Raw genomic sequence first — 27,778 nt, forward strand, 5'->3', positions numbered from 1 at the left:
AAAATTCTAGTCTGTGGCTGTGTGTTTATTGGTCGATAGCTGTCTCCCTCCACTACGCCCCTGGCACGGTGCCATAACAGATGTTCAATAAATGTTGATTGAATAAATGAATTAACGAAAGAACACTATTTGTTTTAAAAGATTTTTTTAAAACCTTGGCTTTGTTTGACAGAAGAAAGTCCACATAACCTACTTACGCTTCGTTTTCCCAGTTCACCAAACGGCTGTGATAATACCAGCGGCCCGGGGCTGCGAGGCGCTCGGAAGAGAAAGTGCCCGCGTAGATGGGTGCGGGGTCTGAGTACTGGCTGCTGCTGAAAACTCCAACCCAATGAAAAGGCGGGCACAGTGGGGTTGCTGCTTTTTACTTTTATAAGAATATATAAATGGAAATACAAATGGAAATTTAGGGAAAGGAGCAGGGATATATGCGGAGAAGTTCTCCAAGATTTAAAAAAGCGCTATTTCATAAACTAAGATATTTTGGAACTAAGCAGGGAAAGATTAGGTGGGGTGGAGTAATTTTTGTCTTCTATGATTGAAGATCGAAATGTCGTAAAGCGTCTCAGCGATTCTATACGTCGGGGCTGTCTGCGGGCGGCAAACGGAAAAAAAACATCAGACACTGGAAATCAAAGATGTGCCACCCATCCGTCCCTCCTGTGTTGCACTCCCTCACCGCGTATTTAGGCAAGGTTTCCGGAGGGCTTCCCCTGCGTGTGCACCTCCTCTCGAGGTCCACCAACCCCAGCACAGGGTCTGGCCCTCGAGGCCGGAACCCGCAGACACTCTCGAGCCTCCTGGTAGCGCGCGCTCCGCTGCCCGGGGCTGCTCCGGGCTCTCCGGCCGCTCCCGCCGGGGCCAGGGCAGTGGGAGGGAACGCGCGACAGAACGAGCGCCGAGAGCTTGGCGCACACGGCGCGAGGCGCGAGGACGTGAAGACACGCCTCGCCCTTCGCGCGTCCCCAGGCACCGGCACCTGACGCAGAAGGCTCAGCGAAGGCGCGTACCCAGAGGGTACCTCAGGCTCGGTTCAAGCCCTAGCGTCTCCCACCCGCGGCAGCCTCTCCCAATGTGGCTAATGGCTTCCTAACGTTTTAATCCAACGTCGTGTCTCTGACCTACAATGCTCTGCGTTGTCTGGCCTTTGCCCGTTTCCCTGATCTCGTAGGTTCGCGCTCCAGCCCGCCTTTGGGTCCTCCTAACCCGCCACGTTCATTCCCGCCGCAGTGTTCGCACGGGAGAGACGGCGGCTCAGCTGTTCTCCACACTCAGGTTCTCCGGCTTCTCTTTCTACACCAGCCTCCCCTCCTACTCACTCTTCACTCTTATCCATCACATTGGTTTTACAAACTCCCTCCTTGACTATGTTATATTGTTTAAAGTCTATTTCCCAGAACGTAAGCTCTATGAGGGCAGGACTCCTGTTTTGTCTCGTTCATTTTTGCATCCCACCAAAAAAGGGGCTGATCAGACAGTAGGATCTTAACTAAACGAAAGGAAGAAAGGGATGGGGTGCAGGGAGAAGGAAGGAAACGTCTCAGGTTGGTTAAAAAGGGTTATTCAGTTTATTAATTTACCTGTGGCCCATATTAATCAACTAATTCTTTCCCTCCTTGGCTTCTCCCAGCTCTTGTTCCATCCTACAGTACTGCGACTGGTCGCCGCTGGTCGTACACCGACGCAAGCTTCAGTTGCGGGACAGAGAGGGTGGGCAGGCTAGAAATCTTCGTGCCTCTCACACCCAAAGTGAAGCGCTCATAAGCAAGTTCCAGTCGAAGGCCCAGAGCCAGCCTCTGTGCCATACCTTCCCAGGCTCCCCTAACGCCGGGAAGCCTAGTGCCTCAGTTCTGAGCCACAGTAGGACAGATTTCAGTATCTTCAAAGTCATGGTTCACCTTAAATATTCACATTATTTTCGGATATTGCTTCATATTTATTTTTTAAGTAATAAAGTGGTTTTCCCTTTCAGAAAATCAGAGTAAAGATGATACTTGGGTAGGCAGGAGTAGAAGTGGGGGTATCGGGCCATAGGAAAAGAAGGCCTGGGGTCGTAGAAAGAGAAGGCAAGGAGAACCACACACCCACCTCCCTTAACGATCTCCCACAGAAACGGAAAGCTGAAGCTAGGGTAAAGCTCCTGTATGGAGAACAAACCAGTGGTTGCCAGAGGTAAGAGGGTGGGGCATTGGCGAAATAGGTGACGACAATAAAGCACAAATTTCCAATTACAAATAAGTCATGGGGTGAAAAGTACGGCATAGGAAATATAGTTATTAATATTGTAATAACTTTGTATGGTGACAAATTTTAACTACACTTACCCTGGTAGTCATTTCATAAAGTATTACTTGTCAAATCACTATGTTGTACACCTGAAGCTAATATTGTATATCAACTATACTTTAACTTTAAAAAAATTTTAAAGAGAGGGAGAAGCTTAACACTCTTTCCCAGAGCTTGCAGCCAATTCCAGGTTTTGATCTAACATCCTTTCTTTGACCTACAAGTCCTCTATTGTCTGGCCTTTGCGTCCACCAGGGTTGGAAAGGGCTCCATCTTAGATGCCCTCACAACTCCCTAGGGGAGCTCTGGAAAACTTTATGGCGTAGAGCAGACGGTCCGACTCAAGTAAAATTTTGTAATAGAGAGAGAAGGAACAGATGTCTGCCAGATGATGCCATGTACAACCAGTTTCGGACCTACGTAAGCTAATGGGGAAACTGAGGGGTTTTAAGGGATGTGAATGGTCAGCTAGTTTGGAGGAAGAGGGGCCACTACACCTTTCGCCTCCTGAGTCTTGAATGCTTCAGAATCGAGCCCTTGAGCTGCGGAGAGGGTGAGCCTTTGTAGGGCGGGGAACACGGTTATGGGATGGGCTGTAACATGTGGAAATCCATCTCAAGCTATTTCCCATCCACAGCTCTGGCGAAGCAGCGCGATCGGGACACAGGTCCCACCGGTGCTCAGTGTGTGATATGAGGCCAGACCCAAGACCCTGGGTCAATTTTTTCTTCTGAAAAAGGAGTGCTCTGGGCTGCGAAAGTTGAGTTCGAAGTTTGAGATCCCCCCCCTCACCTGCGGGACCCTCCGCGGCGTCTGTGCCGAGGTGGCTACCACCTTCGATGCCCCCTGCGGCCGCGCGCAGGTGCAGGGCGACGTCGCGGTGGCCCCGCTCCTCAGCCAGGTCCGCGGGCAGGCGGCCCCAGGCGTCGCGCACGTCCAGCCCCGCCCCGGCTCGGTGCAGCGCCACCACCGTGTCCAGGAAGCCCTCCCGGGCGGCGTCGTGCACGGGTCGGGTGAGGGTGGTGGGGTCGGTGCAGTTGGGGTCCGCGCCGTGGAGCAGCAGCAGCTCGGCCACGCGTGCGCTGCCCATCATCATGACCTGCGGGAGGGAGCAGAGTGGTCAGGGCGAGGGGAGGCGGCAGGGCCAGGATTAAAGAAATTGTTGCGAAGCTTCCCCACTCCGTGGAGATGTGTACAACTCACAGCTATCTAATTAGCCTTTATTTGCTTTCAGTTACCAAATTCCTTAGCCTATTCTCCTTCCTACCCATTCTATTTTTTCTGTACACATTGAATCCCATTATATTCTCCAGCGTTTTGGGGCGTTCCAGACACACACAGGAACGCTGTCAGAGGCACAGACAACAGCAAAAAGCGAGGGACAAACTCATTTTTACTACACATTCCCTCCCTCCTGCCCCTACATTTTGATATGGAATTATGCAAGGCCCAGAGATTTTGTATGGTTCACTGCTGTATATCCAAGCCCAGAATGTGGGTAATTGTTAAAAAGTGAAAATTTAAAAAAAAAGAAAGAAAGAAAGAGAGAGAGAGAGAAGGTGTGTGTGTGTGTGGTGGTGGTGGTGGGCGGGGGGATGGAAGGGAGAGAGAGAAGAAGGAAAGAAAGAAACCTTAATTTTTGCAAAACTCTCAAACTACCCTTAACTTCCTGGAGTGTTAGACTTTTGCCCTTAACTTCCTAAATTGTTAGACTTCAACTTCTTTAAGTATAAAATGGGAAGGTTTGTCTAACCTGCCCTGAATTTCCTTCCTATGGTAAGCTAAATAATGACCCCAAATATGTCCACTTCCTAACACTAGAAAGCTGTGACTGTTACCATACATGGCAAAAAAGGATTTTGCAGATGTGATTAAAGTAAGGATTTTGAGGGAAATTAACCTGGATTGTCAGGGTGGGCTCAATGTAATCACAACTTTCCCTGTCAGAAGGTCACAATCAGTTCCAAGCGGCAGCGTAAGTCAGAAGATGCAGGGGCCATTAGCCAAGGAATGGAAAAGGCAGGGAAACAGACTCTCTGTTAGAACTTCCAAAAGGAATGCCGCCCTGGGGACCAAGTTTAGACTTCTGATCTCCAGAACTGTATGATAGTAAATTTATGTTGGTTTAAGGCAATAAATTTGCAGTAATTTGTTACAGCAGAAATAGGAAACTGTGACATTTCCCTAGCTTACACTGCAGGAGTTCATTAAACAGGGTGTGCTCACCTCATCTGGTTCCTAAATCATCTTTGAAACAGTCATTACCAAAGAGAAAATTTTACGTAGTGTCAGCAATCACAGCAATATTACAATTTGAGTGTTGCCTGGTATGTGGTGATGGTAGACACTTTATTTTAGGGTAATACTTTCTTTATGGTTATTTGGTTATATTAGCTGGATGATAGTGACTATATTTTATTATATTTTACAGAATTAATGACTGAAAAGCAGCCTAACATTTAAATATACAAATTATAATAGCAATCCAAAGCAAAAAAGAAAATGAATTAATTAGGTGAATAATTGTTGAGTGCTTAAATCCATTTGATAAGACATTAAATTTAATTTAGTAAGTTCAAAATTTTTCAGTTAGGCTTACAAACCAAAATCATGCCACCTTTGCTCTATGTCCTTATTCTCCCTGTTTAAAAAATTTTAAACTAAAATCGTTGAAACCAATTAACTTCCCTTTTTGTATTTAAACAAAGTGTCTTTGAAAATATTCTAGAATTCCATGGCTCAATTCCCAGTCTCCAAGCTGTTGACAAAATTTCGGACATATCAAATTATGAATCATACATGCATTATTTTTAAAGGACTCATGCTTGTTTTCTAAAATCACTCAAGCTCACTAGTCTCAAAAATCTCTCCACACTTTTTAAATCCCAAATAATCTCAAGTTTTAAGGCATTTTTGTTCTATTTTATATCTGTATTAAAAAGTGTATAGATTTATCCTGTGTAGCACAGTTTCAGTAAAGGAAGATTCAGTTGTGATATTTGTGAAGTTCCAAGCAGGGTTACTTCCTTTTGTCTTGTAATACTGGAGTTTTTGCAATGTGCATTCGTTGCATATAAATGTTATTTTTTCAGAAAAGAAATCACAGTCGACAATGGGAATAAAACCAGGGTAGTGACTGCCAGGAAGAACGTTTTTAGCTTGAGATTTAGTAAGTTAGTGAAGGAAACAACAACATCAAACAAAACCTGGCACGACCCCCCCCCACCACACATACACAAAACTTGAGTGGGGAGGGAAGAAATGACATTTTCAACAATGAGGAATTGAAAACTCTCTCCAAAATAAGTTCATCTATATCAAGTAAGTCAAACAATAACAAAGATAATAGCCCCAAAATGGTAACCAAATTGACACAATTTCAGGCAAGGTCACATTAATGTTTTTCTGTCTATATTTCTCAAATTTTTATAACAAACATGTTTTCCTTACTCAGTTAAAATAAAAATAAGCACAAGATGTAGTTGCTTCTTAACAATTTCAATTAATATTTCCTCCAACATCCACAGCGAGAAAGATGATCCACACCACTCAAGGGTCTGTAAGCTCAGGGCTAAGTTGGTTGATTCAGGAAATCTCACATTTCCTTAAAATCTTGTGTTTTACCTGAAACGTTAGTCATTTTGAGTCTAACAACATACCTCGGTCTACATTAACACAAGTAGGCTCTCCCCTCTAGATCTTCATACCATTCTAGAGATCTGCACCCCAAAAGCCCTCTCATTCCTCCCTTGGCTTCCTGAGCGCCCAGGGCCTCACCACGAGGTCTCCGGCTCCAAACTCCACAGAACTCCTCGGGAAGTCTCCCCTTCACCGAAAATCGACGTGCTCACCTTGATCCGACTGCCTTGCAGACCTCGTGCCCCAAGGCCGCCCTCCACCCCCTCCTCCGCGGCAGATCGGACGACCCACCTGGATCGGGCTCCGACCGTGACGGTTCGGAGCGTTGGGCGGCGCCCCCGCCTCGAGCAGCGCCCGCACCTCGTCCTCCCGGCCCCGGGCGGCGGCGGTGGCCAGCCTGTCGGCCGTGGGCTCCATGCTGCTGCCCAGCGCTCCTCTCGCTCCCTGCCTCCTTCCCGCCGCGCCCCTCAGCCCGCGGCACCCCCCACCCCCGGCCCACGGGACCAGCCCGCCCCTCTCCACGCCTCCTCCCGCGCCGGCGGAAGCGGCCCCCAGACTCGGCCCCTCAGCTCCCGCGGCTGTCTCTCCGCTCCAGGGGGAGCTGTTCACGTGCTCTCTGAGCAGGGGCCCTGCAGCCAACACGCGGCGAGTATGGCCTCCCCGAAGGCGCCCCCCGCGGGCCTCTGCGGTCACCGGGACTTGGCTCGCCCGGGGCACCGGCCGGAAGCGCGGCGCGCAGGAGCCCAGGCCGCCGGGGGGGGGGGGAGCCCCCCCTCCGCACCCCCGCCGCCTCTCCTCCCGCGCGGCGCTCCCCACCCCCACCACGAGCGCGGGCGGGTCTCCCGGAGAGTTCACTCAGTGAAAGCGAATTTCTCCCCGGTGTCCTTCCTACCCCCCCGGCATTGCAAAGCTGCGCAGGATTCCTAACAGCCAAATTTGAACCAGAGTGTTTGATGTCACTGGCAAAGTATTGCTTCCTCATTTAATCAGAAGAAACGGCTAATCCTTCCTTGTGGTAACAGCCCTGCCGAGGATCTGTATCGCCAACGAGGCCAGGAGGCTTCGCTTCTTTCAGATACCACCCTCCGCGTCCACCACTCCACACGGGGGTTTCGAGCGCTGGGTCCACCATCCCAGAAATCCTAGCTCAGACAGACGCTCATCAGGGAGAGTCTAACGGCACGAGGACGTGTGCCCCATTCCACCTCCAGCCCCCAACACTTGTAAAACGGATGTCGGGGGACCAGGATTTCCCAGACTTGTGCAACGCTTGGTACTGGCTCTTAGTGTAAGGGCTGGCTCCAGAAGACTGAGGTCTATTTAACAGGGTTGGTGATGTCTGCCTATAAACAGGAAAGTGACGAGGGAATCATTGGACTGATAAACTCCTTTCTTGGTAAATTCTCCACCGCCAGAAAAAGTGCTCAGCGCTCTAGAAGCAGTTGCATAATGATTCAGAGACCTGGCTCACCCATTGCCCTGGCGCTGCCCCTCTCCCATCCCCAATACCTTTTCCCTCTTAATGGAAAACCTTGCAATCTCTTAGTTATCAGATGGGGGTCTAAGAGTGGCTCCTACTTCGTGGTGGAGAACTGTTGTGAGTTTTAAATGAATTAATGTGTATATAAGCATTTAGAACAGTGCCACACATCCTAAGCTAATACCTGTTAGTTCTTAAATTATCCATTTTGAGGATTCTCTTTGCAATCGTGTTGTGAGGTACAGAAAAAAGAAAATGCTTTGGATAGAATTATCAGTAATACATAAAAGGAAGACCGAGAAGAACTTAATCACTGAAAATTGTTGGACACCCTCCACCACCCTTGTATTTAATGAAAAGTTAAACAGAAGTCATAACAAGCAAAAGAAAATCGAACAAAGTTCTAATTTTTTGTGTGATATTGCTCTTACATTTTTAGTATATTATTTTTTAAAATCGGATTGTTCAGGCTTTGGTGATGCCTTAAGCACATGCTTCATCTGCCTATTAAATAATCCAGCTCTACTTAAAAAGTTATATTTCCATCCCTGGTTGACTTCCTCTTGAAGACCCAGAATACCTGACTGTACTCTTCAGCTGCTGTTAGCTCAGGCAAAACATGAGGTTTTAAACTGATGCCAATCAAAACTCTTACAGGATGTCAAATCTCTTGTAAAAATCCACTATGTATTTCTGTTGTCATCTATATTTTCTTCCAGGCCCCCTTCAGTTATTTGGGTGACAATGGTGTTATAGAACTTAAAATATTTTTAATGTAGCTTTAAGTATTGTACAATGGGGGAGTAGAAATAGTGGTTGTGGTGATGGGAGGGAGGAAATAGATACCTCTTGTAATATATTTGGTGTTTAAACTAATATAAAAATCAATTTCCATCACTAAAATAATAGTTCTTAATCTTGGGTCAGAGGGAGTAGGCCTTTGAGAATATGTTGAAAGCTGCAGACCCTCTTCTCAAAAAATAACACACAATTCTTTTTTAAAAGAAGTGTGTTCACTTGCACATGTATTTCTGAATATAACTTTAAGGGAATTCAGAAATTCCTCTAAAACTCAACTATGGATTCCTACATCAAGAACTCTTCAAACTCTTTTGCAATATATTGGACTGTTGTTGAAGGAAATTGGTGATGACATCATACAAAAAACATTTCTTGGATGCATCATGTATAGACACGGAGGTTGATTTTTTTTCTAAGAACCAGGTTTAGACATGTATGTCTTAGCTCCCAGCACTTGCAGGAGAGTTCCCAAAAGCTTATGGCATCCTTGGGTGTGGTCCCTTTGTTCTAGATATTGATCCTATACTCCATTAGAAATCTTGTGCAAATAAATAGTTAATAATGTGGCAGCTTTCCTAGTTTTCCTCCACAGCTCAATGGGTGCTAAAAGCTGACCGTAGTCTTGAAGAAAGGTGTAGGAGTGTGGAGACGTAAAAGAAGGAGAAAGCTGTTCCAGGTAGAGGTAAGAGCACTTGCAAAGCCATGTAAGTTTGGAAACACTGAAAATAATCCACTGGGATGTATGGATATATGGTGAGAGTCTAGAAAAAGAAACTTCTGGAAGAAGAGCCTACAAAGGAGCCTTTGAAGGGCTACTCAGATTGTCAGAAGGAAAATCAGGAGTGAATGGGATGGCAAGGAAGTGGGAACACTCTTACAGCTTCGCTGATAGTTCAAGGCAATGTATAGTGAAGGGAGGCAGAGAGGTGGAAGAGCATATGCATACACTGGAGGGAAAGATGCCAGGTGAAGAGAAAGACAGCTAGAAAAGAAAAAGAGAGGTTTAGGCCGCAGGTAATACAGGGTATTTCTGAGAACCTGAGATCCTAAAATGACAGGAACAAATGGAATACAAGGCACAGGGAGTGGGTATAAGTTTGGATGCAGTAGATACAACTAGATTCGAGAAAGGAGAAAAGGTCAGGGTAGGGAGGAAGTTAAAGCACTTCCTTCCATGAATGAAGAAGAAGCTGACTTGTTTGTAGCGAGGATAAGATGGTGGGTTAGGAAGTGAGAGTGGTGAAGGTTAAGAATATCTGTTAAGAGGGAAGATGGATGGGCTGAATAGGACTTAAACAGAGGAGCCTTTTCATCAGCCTGGAGAACCCAGCTGAGGGTGGAGATCATGACACTACAGGAGCACCTGACTATTTTATTTAAATTAAAGAAAGTTTGGCAATGATGCTACTCCAGTACCCCTACAAATCAAAGAATAGTAATTATGGATGTGACTGTTAATTCAACATATCACCAGAAAGAGACACAATGATAGTGTTAGAGATAGAAGGTAGTATTTTGGAATTAGGTTCTGGTTGAACTGCTGTTTGACTGAGATCTTCAGAGACCATTTTTAGCCACAAAGTCCATAACTTTAAAATGGTTTCTATCGTGCCCTATTCGTTATACCTCATGAGGTTATTATATCAAGTGAGACACACACAAAAGCTGTTTTTAAAAAATCATACTTCTCTTTACCATATTCAATATTAGTATTGTTATTAAACAATTGTTCAAATTATAGTTTAAAGTTAAAAATAAAATAAAATATACATAGAATGTCTCTAGAAAGATACAGAACACTGTGTGAACTGTGGGGAGAAGAAATAAGGGATGGACATGAGACTTTCTTTTCACACTCTACAACTTGTAATGTTTGAATTTTGTACTATGCGCATTTATTAGCCATTCTAATTAAATAAACATAATTTAAATTTATTAGACAAATCAGAGTTGCTTTTCTGAAAGCCATCATTCATAACTTTATTTGACAAAGAATAACTGAGTACATACTATATGTCAGACACTTGGCTTTAAGTTGTGGATACCAAAAAGAAGGGTCCTTAGTCAGGAGGGTGTTTTGGTAATAACCATCAACATACTTGCTTCTCTAGACATGGAAGGTGGTTTGAACTGGGATGAGCTCTTGAAGGGAGCCTATATAAGCAATGCAGAAGAAGGAAGATGTGTTCTGATGACTGAGACATTAGATGTGTGTTACCAGAAAAAAGATGTTGTATTTCAGGATCTGGGGAGGCTCCCATGCTTAAGTATGAGTTTCTTATGAAATAGCTTATCAGAGCAACTTATGCTCTGATCTAGAGCTTCTAGACATACTTAGGTCAAGCCCAAATAGATGGGGTCTAGGATTGAATGCCGGGGGCAGTAGTGGATTATCTGAAGACTAAGGCAATAGAAAAATAATTTCATGTATACTTCTTAGTTAAGAAAGAGTTGAAAATGTAAGGAAAAGAGAGCCGCAGGCCTAGCTCCACCACCTATCACCTTGAGCAAGTGATACTTTATTCTGGATTAATATCACCATCTATAAAGTGGGCAAAATCACAACTGTGCCTCAACACATTGTTCAGCCAAGAAATATGCCTCTAGAAGTGCCCCTGGGTAAGGTTTCTGAGAGCTCAGTGTCCAATCTTGGTATTTTAAATAGGAAGGAAGGACTTTCGTAGGTGAGAAATGGCAAAGAAAGCAAGGTTTTCCTTTAATTATTTATTTTTCCACAAGGAGAAAAATTAACTTTATCATGAAAAGGAGACCTTTGAGAAAACACAGCAGACCTCCAAACAAGTTTATTGAGAAAGGTGCATGGCCTGAGGATTAGAATTAAGGAAAATTCAAGATGGGGGATGTTTCCTTCCTCCTTTTACTATTCTCTAATTAAATTCAATGTAAAACAATTACTGAGTGTCTACTATGAATAAGGCACAGTTTTAGGAACTTTGACATCTCCATTCACTCAGAATTTGTAAAATTTCTCTTCCTTCTCTTCCTTAGGTTATTGTATCTAGTGACACACACAAAAGCTGTTTTAAGAAAACACACATCTTTTTACCATATTCAATATTAGTATTGTTATTAAACAATTGTTCAAAACATAGTTTAAAGTTAAAAATAACATATACATAGAATATCTCTAGAAAGATTATTTGAAGGACTTTGGCAAAGAGCACAAACTCAGAATGCTTTAACTTATTATAAACTTGATGCATAATTATAGGTAAATCATACTTTTCAATCTTTGTTTCCAAAGTATTAACTCAGTACAGAATCTGAAGTACCTATCATCATCTTCCCAAGGTCATTTTGAGGATAACTTAGAAGTGTATTACATGTTATATATGTCTTTTCTAAATTGTGTGTAAAACAAATGTAATTTTAAGTCTATGTAAGGAGTTTACAATTAAAAGTATCTCTAGAGTGGACTCTTGTGAAATGAGAAATCCTGGTAGCTCATGAAAACAATCACTGTTAAGTCAGTCATTTTATAAATGTCTGTTTTTGTATATTGAGAAGTTTCTTATGATGAATTACTTGTATCTATTCATAACTGTTTGGCCAATTGAGAAAACTACAAGATTAGCACAGTATGTGTGTGCATGTGTGTGGTGTGTGTGTATAATCTCTATGTCTAGTATGTTGCGTGTGTGTGCATATAATTGGTTTACATGCACAGATACTGAATATGGTATCTTGAGGAAAAGAATATGTTATAATTAAGGAAGAGACAGACAACCGAAATAGAGACAATAGGAAATTCATTCATAGTTGCCAAGAACATCATAATGGCTACCATTTATTGGACCCCCACTATGTGACAAGCATTAAGCAGTTTTACATATATCCTTCCTAATCCCACAACTGTCTTGGGGATATAGAGTATTATCCTTCTTCATAAATTGGAAGAAAAGAAGCACACAGTGCTTAAGTAACAATGCATAGGGAGATGGAATTCAAACTTAAAGTCCCCAGTTCTGTCTGAGAGGTCCACATTCTCCCCACTATGTGTCCCTTTTGATTGATGTACACAGTACACAGTGGACAACTCAGCAATACTTCCTTTTCTTTAAGAATTGTGCTCTTTAAAGATGGTCCCCATCACAAATCATCAGAGAAATGCGAATCAAGATCACAATGAGATGTCAACTCACACCAGTCAGAATGGCCACTGTCCAAAAGACAAGAAATAACAAGTGTTGGTGAGAATATGGAGAAATGGGAACCCTCCTACACTGTTGGTGGGAATGTCAATTGGTGCAGCCACTGTGAAAGCAGTATGGAGGTTCCTCAGAAACTAAAAATAGAAATACCACTGGACCCAGTCATTCCACTTCTAGGAATTTACCCAAAGAAAACAAAACCCCTGATCCAAAAAAGATACATGCACCCCTATGTTTATTGCAGCATTATTTCAATAGCCAAGATATGAAAGCAACCTAAGTGTCCATCAACAGATGAATGGACAAAGAAGAGGTGGTACATATACACAATGGAATATTATTCAGCCATAGAGAAGAAATCCTGCCATTTGCAACAACATGGATGATCTAGAGAGTATTATGCTGAGTGAAATAAGCCAGGTGGAGAAAGACAAATACCATATGATTTCACTTATTTGTGAAATATAAATACAAAGCCAAGCAGAATGAACAAAGCAGCAGTAGACTTACAGACACTGAGAAGGGACTGGTGGTTACCACGGGGGTGGGGGTGGGGTGAGTGGGAGTGGAGGGTGAGGGGGATAAAGGGGCACAAAAATTCCCAATCATAACATAGATAGGTCACAGGGATGGTAATACAGCAGGGAAAATATAGCCAATGATTCTGTAACATCTTCCTGTGTTGACAGACAGTAGCTGTACTATGGGGGTGAGGATTTAATAATGTGGGTAACTGTTGAACCACTGTGTTGTATACTTGAAACTAATATAAGATGGGGTATCAATAAAAAAAATAAGAATTGTGCCCTCAAGCAGGTTGCAAATCCTGTCCTAAGGTGACAGGATCTCCACTTTGGGGACTACTGTGCTTCTGTGATTATTCTTGGGTAATAATACACATAGTGACGGAAATTTGGATCTAGATTTCCACTCAAAGTCACTAACCCAGTCCCATCATTTATTTTTTATTTTTTTTATTTTGATATCATTAATGTACAATTACTTGAACATTATGGTTACTAGACTCCCCCCATTATCAAGTTCCCCCCACATACCCCATTACAGTCACTGTCCATCAGCATAGTAAGATGCTGTAGAATCATTACTTGTCTTCTCTGCATATACTGCCTTTCTCGTGTCCCCCCCTACATTATGTGTGCTAATTGTAATGCCCCATTTTCCCCTTTATCCCTCCCTTCCCACCCACCCTTGCCAGTCCCTTTCACCTTGGTAACTGTTAGTCCATTCTTGGGTTCTGTGAGTCTGCTGCTGTTTTGTTCCTTCAGTTTTTTTCTTTGTTCTTATACTCTACAGATGAGTGAAATCATTTGATACTTGTCTTTCTCTGCCTAGCTTATTTCACTGAGCATAATACCCTCTAGCTCCATCCATGTTGTTGCAAATGATAGGATTTGTTTTCTTCTTATGGACAAATAATATTCCATTGTGTATATGTACCACATCTTCTTTATCCATTCATCTACTGATGGACACTCAGGTTGCTTCTTCAAATCATTTTTGAGTATTTTTTTCCTGATTATAGTTCACATATGCAAAAAAATTAAGGAATGAGCTTCATAGAGAAAATGAAAAATTACACTATACAAAAGCAACAATTGTTAACATTTTGAAGTATTTCTTTTCTGTCTTTTCCCCTGCTCCATTCTTGTAGATATAATTTTGAAATGAACTTTTACTTTCACTTATCATTAGATTATTTTCCCAAATTCTTCAAAAATCTCTTCATAAACAGTACTTTTAACAGCTGCAACATGCTCCCCTGAAAAAAATGTTATAGTTTACTTACTGATGCTGCTGTTGTCAGATATTTGAGGTGTTTCTCAATTGCTAGAATAAATAGTATTGCAGTTTTTCAGAGTATAAGGCTCTGGAAACATATTACAATATCATTTTTCAAAAATGATCTTTGGTTTATAGATAAGAAAATGGAAGGGTGGTACATTCCTATGTTTACCCATGTAATAAATTCTTGCAGCAGATGTTGAACTCAGTCCTCTTTCCATATTCTTTCTATGGTCACAACTATTAATTCAGACTTGGACAGATGTGGTTGGTAAGAGTTGCCACCATATCTTTAATAATAATCTTGAAACAAAAATGCAGCATGGGTAATGGGATAATCTCAGTCTTTATACTCAGAACTTATCCTTCATTTGCCAGCTCTGTGGGCTCAAATAAATTATGGAAACTTTATAAGCTTCCATTTCCTTATCTCTTAAAGTGGGAAAATAAAACTTTACCCTATAGAGTTATTATAAGGAATAAAGAATTCAGACATATAACAATCTAGGCACACAACAGACTCTCAATAAACACAACTTACTATTTTTTGAGAATAGATATGACATTTACTGTCATGTTATTCATTTAGGCCATCAAAGTCAATTTCCTCTCAGTATTTTCTGTTCATTAATGTACGTACTGGCAGGTATTTGTGGTTTGAATAAGCAAACTCCCTTCCAAAAGGTGTGATTAATTCTGTCTTCTGTGAATTTTAACCCCCAGAAAACAGAGCTTCTTTGTAAAAAGTTGGTTATGTTATAACAAAAGAACGTCCACAAAAACCTTTATTAAATCATGGGAAGTGACAAATGGAGTGTGTCACTGTTCAATATTTCCTCTTCATTCACTGCCACCCACCATACTCCTTGATGTGCAGTTCAAGTAGGAGGTACAATGGAGAAACCATAGGCAGCGTCAGGAGTTGCAAAGTCTACCTTCTCTAACCCTCTATTCCTAGTCTCCCTTTTTCCTCCTTGATGAGATAGATTTTTCTTTCAAACATGTGTTGCCCTATTGATTACTAACCATGAACACATACAATATTCCATTTCTGCTTACACTGTTGATGTATGTATGTGCTATTAGAATGCAAACTTACAGTTGAAACTCACAGAGAAGTAATATTGTATGAAGTTTTCACTCTTGGAGGTGGGAGTTGATTGGATTTAACAATGATTTAGAATACTCTAATTTCAGGGGAATCATCTGTGTTGAAGCTTTTCATCTCAAATGGAGAACTAGTTGCTCCCCTGGCCCCTGTCCTCTTGGGGCTCTATAGTCTTACTGTCAGAATTTTTTTTTTTTGGTTTCTCTGATATTCTACTACATGTGAATAAGAATAACTGAAGATTACCTTCCAAGGCAGACATTCTGAAGGTTTTGAGAATGACTTTAATGTTTCTGTCCCTTTTTCCTTCCACCACACACACACACACACACTTTATTTAAAGAATTCTTAGAAAATTCTGTGGCAAAACTATTGATACAGATATTCAGATTATGGTGACCATTCTGAAGGAGTTGAGTCCATTTCCTCATGCTCCCTCCAAATATTATTCTGGGTTCTTAAATTTTTTGATAAATTGAAGGCAGGTTAATACTTTTTTCAGGTTTCTAAAACTAATTGATTTCTTATCTTAGAAAACAGAGGTTCATGAATACTGTTTAATATCTATTTTATGGTTATGAATACTAAAATAAATTAGAGTCATACTACAAAGACTATTATATGGGGCTTCTGAACAGGTGTGGGTAAAAAAGTAGGCAAATTTAAACTGATTTTACATGACACCTTGGGATGGGTCAAGGATTTGAATAAATATATTTTTATTATGATATGTATGTGTAATTCTTTAGAGTTCAGGAATTTCAGTCACTTTAATTAAATTCAAATTACGAAGGCATTTACTGCACAAGTAAACTAATGTGCCTGTAAGAGAATAGTGTAATTAGGCACTTTAACAATACCTGACAAATATATGTCAATTGAAAGTTTACAATGTACCTTTACATATACTATTTTATGTAGTTCTTTTTAGATGAATACTATAGGGTACTATCTCAGGTTTACAGATGAAAAAGTAGAGCACTGAGTGTTTTAAGTACTTAGTCCTGATAACACACAGGCAGTAAATAAAGAAAACAGAATCTAATCGCAGGCCATGTATTCCAAGAAAGTGATCTTTTTTTTTTTTTACTTTGTGCTTTAAGTGAGTCCTATACTGCTGCACAGGTTTGCCACTTATTTCCCTTAAATCGAAGTGGGAATACATAATTTATATTTAATTTACAAGGGAGATTTAAATAGTTTTATTCTGGGCAATAAATAAATTTCTGAAAGGAGTTAATTCCTTTGTTTTATTATAAGATTCAATGGCTTTTAGAGTCTATAAGGACACTTCAGTTATTATTGTCTTATTTCTCAGAACTTTTCCATTCACTCAATGATTATCTATTTACTGGACATATGTGGCTGATGCTGAGTAAAACAGAGATTCAAGGAAGTTAAGCAACTTACAAAACAATAAATAGCTAGAAGAGATGGAACTGAAACTACACACACACATATATATATATATATACAGATACATACATATATCTGTATATGTATATGGCACATATACACATATATGACAGTTACAAAGTGGTAAGTGAGGGCATTTAGGGCAAGAAGCACAACCGGTTCAACTGTACACAAATTACTGGTCTGACTTTTGACAGATGATGTAACAACCTATCTGAACCTCAGTCTCAGTCAGAGAGAATAAAATTCCTAAAACATAAGGATAATGTGACAGTTACCTGAGAGGATATAAAGTTGACATGCTTTAATACTGTTAAGCTCTTTCTACTTATTCTGAGGGAAAACTGAAAGCGAACATGACTATGAGTTTTTGGAATAAAGTTTCAATCAGCTTCTTTTAAAATGTTACATCAAATATGTAATTACATTACATACATTAAGTATGTTAGTTGAATGGAGTAAAATTCTGTGTCCTCATGTTTTATGGGTTTCTACCAATTATTTCCAAGTTAAAATATACTACTTATTCTACAGGGTAAGCAAGATTTGCAACTGGGGGGAGTCACTGTTCTTTGGATAGCTGCTGTTTCTTTAAATTGGGTAGAGGAGTTGTACAGTTGCTGAGTCAGATGATCTGGCAGCCTGATCGAGCAAGAAAATGGTGGCACTCAAAAAAAGAAAGCAAAACGTAATCTCTTTTCCCTAATACATCAGCAAAGTAGTTGGTGTCACATTAGACAAACAATAGTTAAAAGCAGAAAAATTATGATTATAATTTGGAGGGCAGATTATTTAATTTTTCATATAATTGCAAATTATTTTTAGCTTACATTATTCATATACATTTCCCCTCTGGTCAGTATATTTTTACAGAGACACAAAGACCCATCATTTTGTCCATAAGTGCTTTATTCTGTTGTGGCTACATTTTACTGAAAATTTGCCTTGATGGTAAATAAATATAATTTAAACCTATGAAACACTTCAATGTTTCATTTTTGCTCCCTTATATAATTTTAGGTTGTTATGTTCACCAGCCTTGTTTCTGGTTTGGATAATGAAATGAAAGCAACTCCTTATTATTTATTATTCTCTCTCTCTCTATCTATCTAACCATCCATCCTATGTAAATACAGGTAATTATATATAGTGTTTCAAAAGGATAAGATATAATAAATGTTTTATGTGGATATTTTCTATCTGGTGCTACAAGCTTTAACATACAAGTATATCCTGTTACATCTTTCCTCCCCAGATATGTTCTGATTGTAAAAGTCTGGGATTTAAGGGATAATCTTTTCCAATTCAGGTGAAGAACCATTCAATAATAAAGGGTCTGATTCATTTAGTAAAATAGCTCCTTCATTGATTACTCAGACTCTCAGAGTCCTTCCTGGAACTTAAAGTGTAACTGACTGATGTAAAATTTTAAATATTACCTAAGAGCCTTGCCTTGACTTAAAAATAAATAAGCAAAAATAAGGCTAAAAAAGCAACACCCACCATATTTGTCAAATGGTGTCCCAATAAGCCACCTGTAACAGAAATCCCCACTGAAGTGTTTATTTAAAATAGAGATTCTAGGAACCCATAGCAAATCTGGTGAATCATATTTTCTGGGAGTCCCACAAATGTATGTTTTAAAAAGCAGCTCAGATAATGATGCTATTGATAACCTATGCCTTCTTTGATTTCTCATTACTTTCATGCTTAAATGAAGAAAACAAAGGCATATTTATTTAAAACATTTTGATTGCACAATTTTTTTTTAGTTTTGATATGCTTTCAAATTAAGTATCTTTGTTCATATAGATCTGAAACTGCTCTACAGAGCCCTTTTTCCCTTAAAAATATTCCTACTGGGTTTGCAATCATTTAAAAATGCTTATATTTTCATGAATGAAGCCCTTATGTTACAATATAAAAAATAAAAAGCAACTTAACTGTTTTCAAAGGACCTGATGGATTGGAATTTTAAATCTTGTAGTTGATAGTTACAATTTTCCCTTTTATTACTTCTTTCTGATTATATAGTTTTGCCCAACTGCAACCATCATTCCAGGGCTCATGAAATAAATAACTGCACTGACAAGCAGAGGCTTTCTTCCATCTGCCCTTCTTTAAAAAACAAATGCTATTGTCAGTAAGTTCAGCAATTGTCAATACACGCAAAATCGCTGAATATATACTGAAATAGCATGAATTAGGATAGGGTGAATCTGTGGAGATCCCAAATTGGTGAGCATTTTCTAGGAGGGGGCAGAGCCTTTAAAAGAACCTTCCTTCCCCTACCAAACAAAGTTTTTATTTATTCCCAAGGCTTTCCTCTTTGTTTGCTTACTGTCATAGAAGTTCATCTTGTTTTAGTACTTATGGACGTTTTTTCTTTCTAATAAAGGATTTCCTTTGAGTGTCTTAACTCAGGGGGCCGTTTTTGAACATGAAGAAAGCTGCAGTATAACAAGAAAACCGTTAAGAGAAGAACTTGAGAGCAAATTCTTCATCACTAAAAATCGTTACAGGCCTTTCTCCATTCCATCTTGCACCCCAGAGAAACAAAGAGGATGAGGCCTTTCAACACTTCTGGGGTCTCCACCTGGCATGGAAAGGGAGGGAAAGGCTGCCGGGTCTCAGAAGTGCACTTTCCTCACTGACCCACTCCACCCCATCCCCTTCAGAAAAAAAGGCCTAGCCAATTCCAGGCTGGCGAGGGGACCTGGAAAGGTCCTCTGTCATTCCTCGCACCCCCTTGAATCCACGAGGGCCACTCAGACTCTCCCCGCCCCCCACCTCCCACCCTGTGAAGCCCCAGTCCTGCTCTACGCATGTCCCCTGATCTGCAGTTATTGTTACTCTGATCAAATCTTACCTGCGGAAATAGTAGAGGTGAGGGATGAGACCCAGGAGAGGCTAAAAGTAGAAGGGGTGCGTTCGCGGAGAGGGGTGATAAGTGGGTCAAGCGTCTAAACTCTTGCCAGAGGGTCCTACCCCAGCAGCCAATTAAATCTCCGCGATCCGCAGCGTCCCTAAGAATTGAGAGGGTAGGGAGGTCAAGGTTGAAAAAGGTGGTCTCAGCTGGGAGAGAGGAGGCGAGGTCACTTCCTACCTGCCGGCTCCCTTTGGACGCTGGGGTTGCCCATTGCAACCCCAACCCAGCTCCAGGAGGCGGCAAGCTCCAGCCTGAAGTCCCGAGAGGACTGGAGGGAGGGCACCCCGAGTAGCGAGTACTTTCTGTGACCAGAGGCCTAGCACCCAGACACCTTGGCAGCCGGTCTAGCTACGCATTTAATGTTTATTTAAAAAAGAACTAGATTGTGAATAGACACAGTGTGTGTCAGAGTCTGAAGTCACATCCCTATCATGCTTTCTCCAGAACCTTAAAATCACTTTCTTTTACGATACTTGAGCAGCTCAGTTTCCTTACCCTTCTCCACTCCTTCCTCATCTACCGCTAAGCAAGCTCTTAGTTCATCCGAAATGTACCATAGATCTGTCCAGTGGGCTTTGAAAACAACGTACCTTTTTTACTGGCGATAGTCACAGCATTTTGGAAAACTCAAAAGTAACGAAGAAATTAAAGATCGCTAACTCCCATTCTCCTATCCTAAGGAAACCATTATAAATATTTTGGCACATATTGTGTGTGTGAGTGTGTGTGTGTGTGTGTGTGTGTGTGTGTGTGTGTGTGTGTACAGAGGAAAAGCAAGGGTAATAATCTTTTACTATTTTGAAGTTTGCTTTAAAAAATCACCTCACTTTATAATGTGATCATTTTACATTCTATTAAATATTCTTCAAAAACATGATTGCCTATGGTATTTTAGAGTCTGGAATATTCCAGACCATAATTTCAAAGTATGGGTGTGCCATAATTTAACATCCTATTGCTAGAATTTAAGGCATTTTACAGTTCTTGCTATTATTTTTTGTATTAATCTTTGTCAGAATCTTTCTTTCCTTAGGATGATGCCTACATAGAGAATAACTGAATGAAAGTGTACAAATATTTTTAAAGTTCTTGGTACATACTGTAAAAATGTCCTTATCAGCAAGGTATTTAAGAAAGTGCATTAATTTCATCAGTCTATAAATTAATACAATTATTAGTGATTAGGTATCTGAGAATCAGATTTTTTTAACTAATATTTTTAAAAAGCCATTGAATATTATCATTTTATATTTAGATAAGGAGACAGTATCCATTGTTTACATAATTTAGTAGAAATAAAGCACCACAAAAACTTTTTATCAGGTTGAATTTGGCAGTAGGTAAGAGGATTCTATGGTCCAGGGTGTTTTAGTAGAGAGGGGACAAGTGAGATTGTTATGCTTCTCAAAAAGGACTAAAGATATTAAGAGTAAAAACACTGGGCCAAATGTTCAACCTTCCTTTAAAAAAGTATTTTGAGATTATTTAGATGATTTTACTAACAGGAGTTATTTACATGTTGGGAAATGGTTTAGCTTAACTACCACGGTTGTTAATTTGTGATGAATTAATATGTAATTAGCAGACCTTCCTGTAAAATATTATGGACGCAGACAGCGATAGGCTATGTCCTTGCTACCTTAGGATAACAATAGACTTTTTAAATTTCAAGAGTCCCCAAGAAGCTAGTGAATATTAAGTTTTGATTTCTGAAAGTGTTATTGTTCATTTAGAACATAATACAAGCTGGGGATCATGTACACATTGGGAATAATGGCTTATACTAACTGTACAGTGCTTACCTTGAAAGTACACTATGCTGTTAAATGGGGAAAAAAACCCAAGAGCTTATAAGTAGCAGTAAACAAAAAATTGATTTAATAAAAATATGATTATTTTGTAAATGCCCCTTACGTAGAAGTAACAAATCAATTAACGTAATTCATCAGGCATGTATGGATAAGAAACTAGTCGTGTGGAATTTTTAAAATACATTTTCCAGTGATATAAAAATAAAAAGTTGTAATGAACATATTTGCAGAAATTTAAAAATATTTAAAAAATAACATTTTACATATTTGTATTAATATAAAATAACTCATATAAGTAATTTTTAGCACTGTGGCTCTCAAGGAATTGTATGAGTCCTTATATCATTATCATTCATATATATATTCTTAAATCAATACAACCATAGGCATAATACATATTAATGTGAAATACAGTTATATATAATTTATATTTAAACCTTCCAGGTGTTTATACGTATAAATTAAAAATGGGGTTGGAAAATTGCACATATATTCAAACATTCTCTTCTATACAAGTTGTGTGTTCTGTCGCCACATATTTGCTGAAAATTGGGCTTTTCATATATAGCCAATATATTTTTAGTAAGTTTGCACATTTCTGAAAATTGATTGATTTATATCTGTATAACAAGAAATAAATGGCTATTTTCAATGAACCTATCATTTTTATAGTTTTAACATTTTATACAATATACTATAAAATGAATAAATTCTACAACTTAATCATATTACATTGTGTAACCCTAAAATAGAAAGCACACAATTAGAGTATTTACATAGATTAAAATTTTCTAATTTGTAACTATAGATTTCCTTCGAAATAAAATAACTATATATAGAGAGTAATACTAACAACTGTGATACCAAAGAACATATCATAATGGCTAAACATTTGCTAGTATGAATAATGCATCATAAAAAAAACCCAGGGTCTTGTTAATGTTTTAAAATGAAATAAAATCAAGTCCACCGACATGCCGTGAATTGCTTTACAAGCTCCTATTGATTACCTAAAAAACTGAACTTTCACAATAATATGAAAAAAGAAAATGTGTATTTACCCTATATATTGTATATTTTTGCCAATAGAGATTGAGGCACTTAATTAAACACTGATAGTTTAAAACATTTTACATTTACATGCCCAAAAGCCTATTAATATTGCAATAAAAAATGATTCCCCCCTACTCTGGTCTTTACTTTTTCAAAATGTTCATTTCCAGGGAAATGATGCCACAAGGTCACAAAATGGAGTCTCACTAAATTGTTTTTAGATTTATTATCCAGGTTTTAAGTAGGATTCTGCATATTATAACTATACATATTGTTTCAATCATTCTGGTCGTAGAAAATTACACCAACTGTGTAAAGATTTATCTGATATGAGGACACACTACCTAGGAGTCTGTTTCTTAAGAAGTAGGCCTCATTTTTTAAAAAGTGTTAATTGTGGCCTGAGATGGCTTAAATATGATCAGTTGTGATTCCTTCCACTTATCTCTGTATTTTATGTTCTTTATGTTCTGCTAAAAACACAGGCATTGTCCTGAGGAGTTTGAATTTGCCAGAGAGCCAAACATAAACCTCCAACTCAGTACGAAAGCCCATTTGTCCACTAACTGCAAAAGCAAGTATTTCTTTCTGGTAGTTACTGATCCTTCTTTGATCAATGTTACTATTTCGGGAAGTCTAACATGTGCGTGCCCACACCCCTGCACGTCCTCCACCGCTGGAAGGCGGGAAGGTTGACCCCGCAGCAAGGCTGGGGAGAAAAAAGGCGGCCTTCAGAAAGCAAGTACCGTTAGTAATACTTTCCTCCAGGGCGAAATAAAGTGCCCTAGAAATACACCTTATGTGGGTGCACGGTGCACGGTGTGTGGGTGTGGGTGTTCACTGACTTCCACCCAGGAAATTCAGGAGTGACTGACTTCTAAGCTGGGTTGAGAAACTCCTGGTTACCCCTCAGTTTCATGAGATTGAGGAGGTGTGGGAAGCGGGCTGCGGGCTCAACATATTGGGAGAAACACACCTTTAAGTAACTGTAACCCTAAGGGGGAAAGAAGGGAAAGAGCATCCACCCACGGTAACCACCTCCTGCTAACCTCGTCTGGAAGATGATTTATCTCTATTAAATCACACCAAACAAAATCATCCACAGGCCGCCTGCACCCGGGACTTTTCCAGGCCTTCCTACCTGGTCTTCTCGGATGCGCTCTGCGCTGGCTCCTCACTAGCATCAGCACGAGGGCCGCAGCGGCCCGCACACCCGGCGCTGCCCACTCATCCACCGGCCGTGCGATCCGCACCACAAAAGCCCTCACTCGCGGCGGGCCGCACGCACGCCGAATTCGCACTGTAATTAAGAACGCGCGCACCATAATCTTGCCGCCGCCACTGCCGTGGAGCTTCGCGGGCGCTGCGCCGCCTTTTGGCATCAGAGGTAGGCAGCGCCGCGCCCGCCCCCCGATCGCGAACTGAGACCCACGCGCCGCCCCCAGCCCATCTCCGCCCCGCAGGCGCGCGCCCGCGCCCCTACGCGCGCCCGCTCGCCCCGGACCTCCCCAGAACTCAGGACCGGCCTGTGCCCAGCGCGCGCGGGAAAAGCCGCCCGAGGCGCGGGGAGCCGCGCGCGCGCGGGCCGCTAGCGCCCTAGGTTCCTCTCCCTCCCCCCACGTTCTCGTTCCCGCCCTATCCGCGGTCCCCCCCCTTCCCACCCTCAGCGCGGGCGCCCCACGCGGTGACAGCTCAAGGGCCTGTCGCCAGAACGCATCTCCAGGCAGCCCGCCCTCTCGCAACCTCCGTCACCTGACACGGCCATACGTGTGGCATGATACGGCCATACTAGAGGCCGTTCACGCGGCTGCGAGTCCTACTCCCTTCCCCGCTCCCTTGTCCCCCTTCCTTTATTCGTGTCTCTCGCCGAGGGTCCTCCATTTCTCCAACCACGTTAATTAAAGACAGACAGAAAGAAAAGCAAGGTCATCTCTTTATCCGCCATTCAGGAGGCTGGATGTCAGTTTTGAAAGAAATGGCGCTCCGCTCCACATTTGGATTTGGGAAACGAGCGAATTAAAGGAAACCGCTGCCTGCAGCCGACGCGACATCTGGACACTGCGTGGCGCTGGCGCCCCTGGAGCGGCGGGCCGGTCGCCGGACCAGGTAGGCAGACCCGAACCCCAGCCCCGGGGTCCTTGCTGGGTCGGCGCGCCCCTTCCCCTGGCTGCTCCGGGGCTGCGGAGGGCTCCGAGCTGGCCGCGAGCTGGCCGCGAGCTGAATTAGTATACAGGCAGTTTTTATTTTCGGTTTTAACCTTCGAGACGCAGCGGAGCATCTGCGCGCCTCTTCCTCTTCCTCCGCCCGCGGCGCTCCCCTCCCCCACGGCTCGCGGCCGGCGGGCTCTCCCGCACCCGCCGGCCCTCCCGCCGCGGCCGGCCGCAGCCTCCTGCTCCTCCCCCGGCCGGCGCTCCCACGCCTCCCCTCTCGCGGCCTGACTGCGCCGCGCCGTTCCGCTCTCCTCTCCTCGCCTCCTCCCTCTTCCCCCTCTTCGCTTCCACATCGCTGATCCTTTCTTTCTGATCACCCTCCCGCCCCCTGCCCCGCCGGGGTCCACTCGGAACAGGAAAAGCGGGGGAAGGAAAGGAAGGAGCCGCATAAAGGAGGTGAGTCGGGGACACGGAGGCGGCCTGAGGACACCGAGGAGCCCGGTTCGAGAGCGCAGTCTGGTGGGTCCCGGCCCTGGGGCCGGATGGAGCTCAGAGCCGGGCTCGCCGGCTACCCGAAGGCCGCCAGTCGAGCCCAGGACGCCACTTTCGGGCAGGCGGCGCTGACCCGGTGTCCTAGCTTCGCGGGCCTGCAGTCAGTTTCGATCCGTCCAGAGCCTCATCGGCTGGAGGCGCGGCCTGGCCGGCCGGGCGTGTGAGCGACGACGGGACTAGGCCCGGCCTTCGGAGCCCGCACGGTGGCCCGCCTCGCAGTGGCTTCTTCTACATGTGCCCGGGCCTAGTGGCCTAAGTGGATAAGTGGATCCACAGCCGAGACCTGACAGGGCATGTAGACCAGACAGCAAGCCCCACACCATAAGGGGGAGGAAAATGAGGTTTGGATTGGCCAAGCCGCTGTACTGTAACTGAGAGGCCAGGTTTGGCGGCAGCCTCCAGCCACTTCCCTATCCCTCACCTCCTCACACGACGCAGCCGCCGACCTGGACGGTTGGATGAAGTGAGGCTTAATTAGGGACCAGTCTTAAATAGCCCTCTCAATACAAAATCATCTTTATGTTACAAATGCACCTCTCCCCTGACCTGTAGGATTCACTGGGAATTTACCGAACTCCGTGTTCCCAGCCGAGGCTGTTTGCCACTATTCTGTCTATAATGAATATTCGCTCCTTCCCTCTTCACAAGGCTGGCTCCATCTTCGGGTCTCTTCTCAAGTATCCCGGCTCAGATTCTTCCTCTTTAGGCGCCATCGTATCACTCTTTTGTCGGTATAGCACTTAGCAAGCAGAAATAATCTTATGTAATTGTTTGTTTGTCTCTCACAGTAGTATATTAGCTCTATGGAAGCCCAGTCCTGTTCTATCTTGCACTGCACTGATGACCACCCCCATTCTCCCCCTCCCCCCAAATCTCACAGGAGAGATGAACTAATAAGAACATACAATTATAATGAAGGGATTTTATTTTATGGCCAGTGGAGGAGGGGTATTTCAGGTGATGGGTAGTTCAGAGAAAACATCTTGGAGGAAAAATGCTGCCCAATTTCAGCATCGTATCATTTAAGGACCCTGGAGAAGGGGGAGAGTGAAAGGTTTCTGGGTCCAGGCAGGGTTATTAACTGTGGCAATAAGCCATGGTGGCTGAGGGTGAGAGGACCTTTATTACACATCTCTTGAAATTATTAGTTAGTGAGAAACAGAACCAATAGGATGTGTGTATGTGTGTGCGCGCGTGTGTGTGTATACATGTGCATGCGTGTGGGTGACTGAGGGAGAGAGATTTATTTTAAGGAATTAGCATATCCAATTTGGGGAGCTGGCAAGGCTGAAATCTACAAGACATATAGACAGGCTGGAGCCCCAAGGAAAAGCTGGTGTAGTTTTGAGTCAGACGGCAGCCTGGAGACAAAATTTCTTCTTCCTCGGGGAACCTTGAGTCTTTTCACTTAAGGCTTTCATTTGATTGGATGAAGCCCACACATATTATTGGGGATAACATTCAAAGTCGAAGGATTTAAATGTTACTATATCTTCAAAAAGATTACCAACACAGCAACATCTAGCCTAGTGTTTAGCCAAACAATTGGGTACCAGAGCCTAGCTATATTGACAACTGACACATAATATTAAACATCACATTATCCCAGCAGTCTGCTGAGCCTCAGTTTCCCAGTCAAGTTTGATTTCAGGGATCTGTCTTTATTGATTGGGCCTGTTTAGCTTAACCTGTAAGCATTTCTTCTCCTTATTCTGGTGATAAGGGGGTTGCCCACTTCAGAGGAATGCCATTGAGTAAAAGCTTTTAGTAAGATCATTACAGAGTGGGTTCTGCATTCAGTAAGTGTAAATTTTAAAATTTAAACTTAAATTCCATCTTGGTTTTCCCCTGCTGCCCAACACCTGTGTTTTGTTAGTTGTGGTATGCAGGGGAATTCTATCCAATTTTAATATCAGATTAAGCAAAATAAAATCGTGAAGATTAGTCACTGGCAGAATAATTTGTGGCATTCTAAAGACGTTTGGAATCGCAAATGAATTTCGACTATGTGCTCTTCAAAAAAATGTATGATCAGTAGCAACGTAGTATTATGTGTCTGCACTTTCACTTGTATTACTTATTTTATCCTTACAGTGGCCCTTTGAATTTGGAATTACTACCCTTATTTCATAAGTGAGAAATTTGAGGCTGAGAGGGGCTCAAATCTTTGATACTTTATGGCCAGTGTGTGCCAGGGCTGAAGTCTTCATGAAGGTCTTGGGACAACAAGCCTTGTGGTCTTTCTGTTGTGCTAAAAGAGGGAGTCAGTACGGAGTGAGCTGTTGGTGGGTCATTTGTCCAGATAGAATCACTGACTGTTGGAGCTTTGCTCTCTTTGGCCTAAAAAACTGACTCTGCAGATCTAAGTTTTGAATAGAAGAAAATGATTTTCTGTTTTGGATCAGCAAATTCATTAAATAGGCAGAGACAGAAGAAGGCATCTTACTTAACAGAACTTGTATTTTGCATTCTCCCTGCCTCCCCATGATGTCCCAGGACACTAAGGTTTTTCCTTCAGATAACTCTTGATTATCAAAATTCCAGGAGAAAATTCCCTGATATGGCACATGCTCAAACT

The 27,778-nt window shown here is 42.1% G+C and overlaps 1 protein-coding gene across 2 annotated transcripts; it reads right to left on the reverse strand.

Moving 5' to 3' along the window:
• Positions 1-349: 349 nt before the first annotated feature.
• On the reverse strand, positions 350-24,434 carry CDKN2A (cyclin dependent kinase inhibitor 2A). Of its 2 annotated transcripts, XM_036887609.2 has the most exons (4): positions 24,160-24,434; positions 23,640-23,798; positions 3,079-3,385; positions 350-591 (listed from the first exon to the last, which is right to left on the reverse strand). In XM_036887609.2, the coding sequence occupies exons 3-4, from the start codon at positions 3,380-3,382 to the stop codon at positions 575-577; spliced, it is 321 nt and encodes a 106-aa protein (XP_036743504.2). In that variant the 5' UTR covers positions 3,383-3,385; positions 23,640-23,798; positions 24,160-24,434; the 3' UTR covers positions 350-574. The 2 variants fall into 2 exon arrangements, with proteins under 2 accessions (XP_036743504.2, XP_036743499.2); XM_036887604.2 differs by lacking the exons at positions 23,640-23,798; positions 24,160-24,434 and adding an exon at positions 6,217-6,391.
• Positions 24,435-27,778: the final 3,344 nt, after the last annotated feature.

This window comes from Manis pentadactyla, chromosome 3 (genome assembly GCF_030020395.1).
Source record: "Manis pentadactyla isolate mManPen7 chromosome 3, mManPen7.hap1, whole genome shotgun sequence".
NCBI classification, from domain to species: Eukaryota; Metazoa; Chordata; class Mammalia; order Pholidota; family Manidae; genus Manis; species Manis pentadactyla.

Coding starts and splice junctions, on each gene's coding strand:
- CDKN2A (XM_036887604.2), bottom strand. CDS start 6,342: ATGGAGCCCACGGCCGACAGGCTGGCCACCGCCGCCGCCCGGGGCCGG. Junction 3,386..6,216: donor ACGGTCGGAGCCCGATCCAG/GTGGGTCGTCCG, acceptor TCCCTCCCGCAG/GTCATGATGATGGGCAGCGC.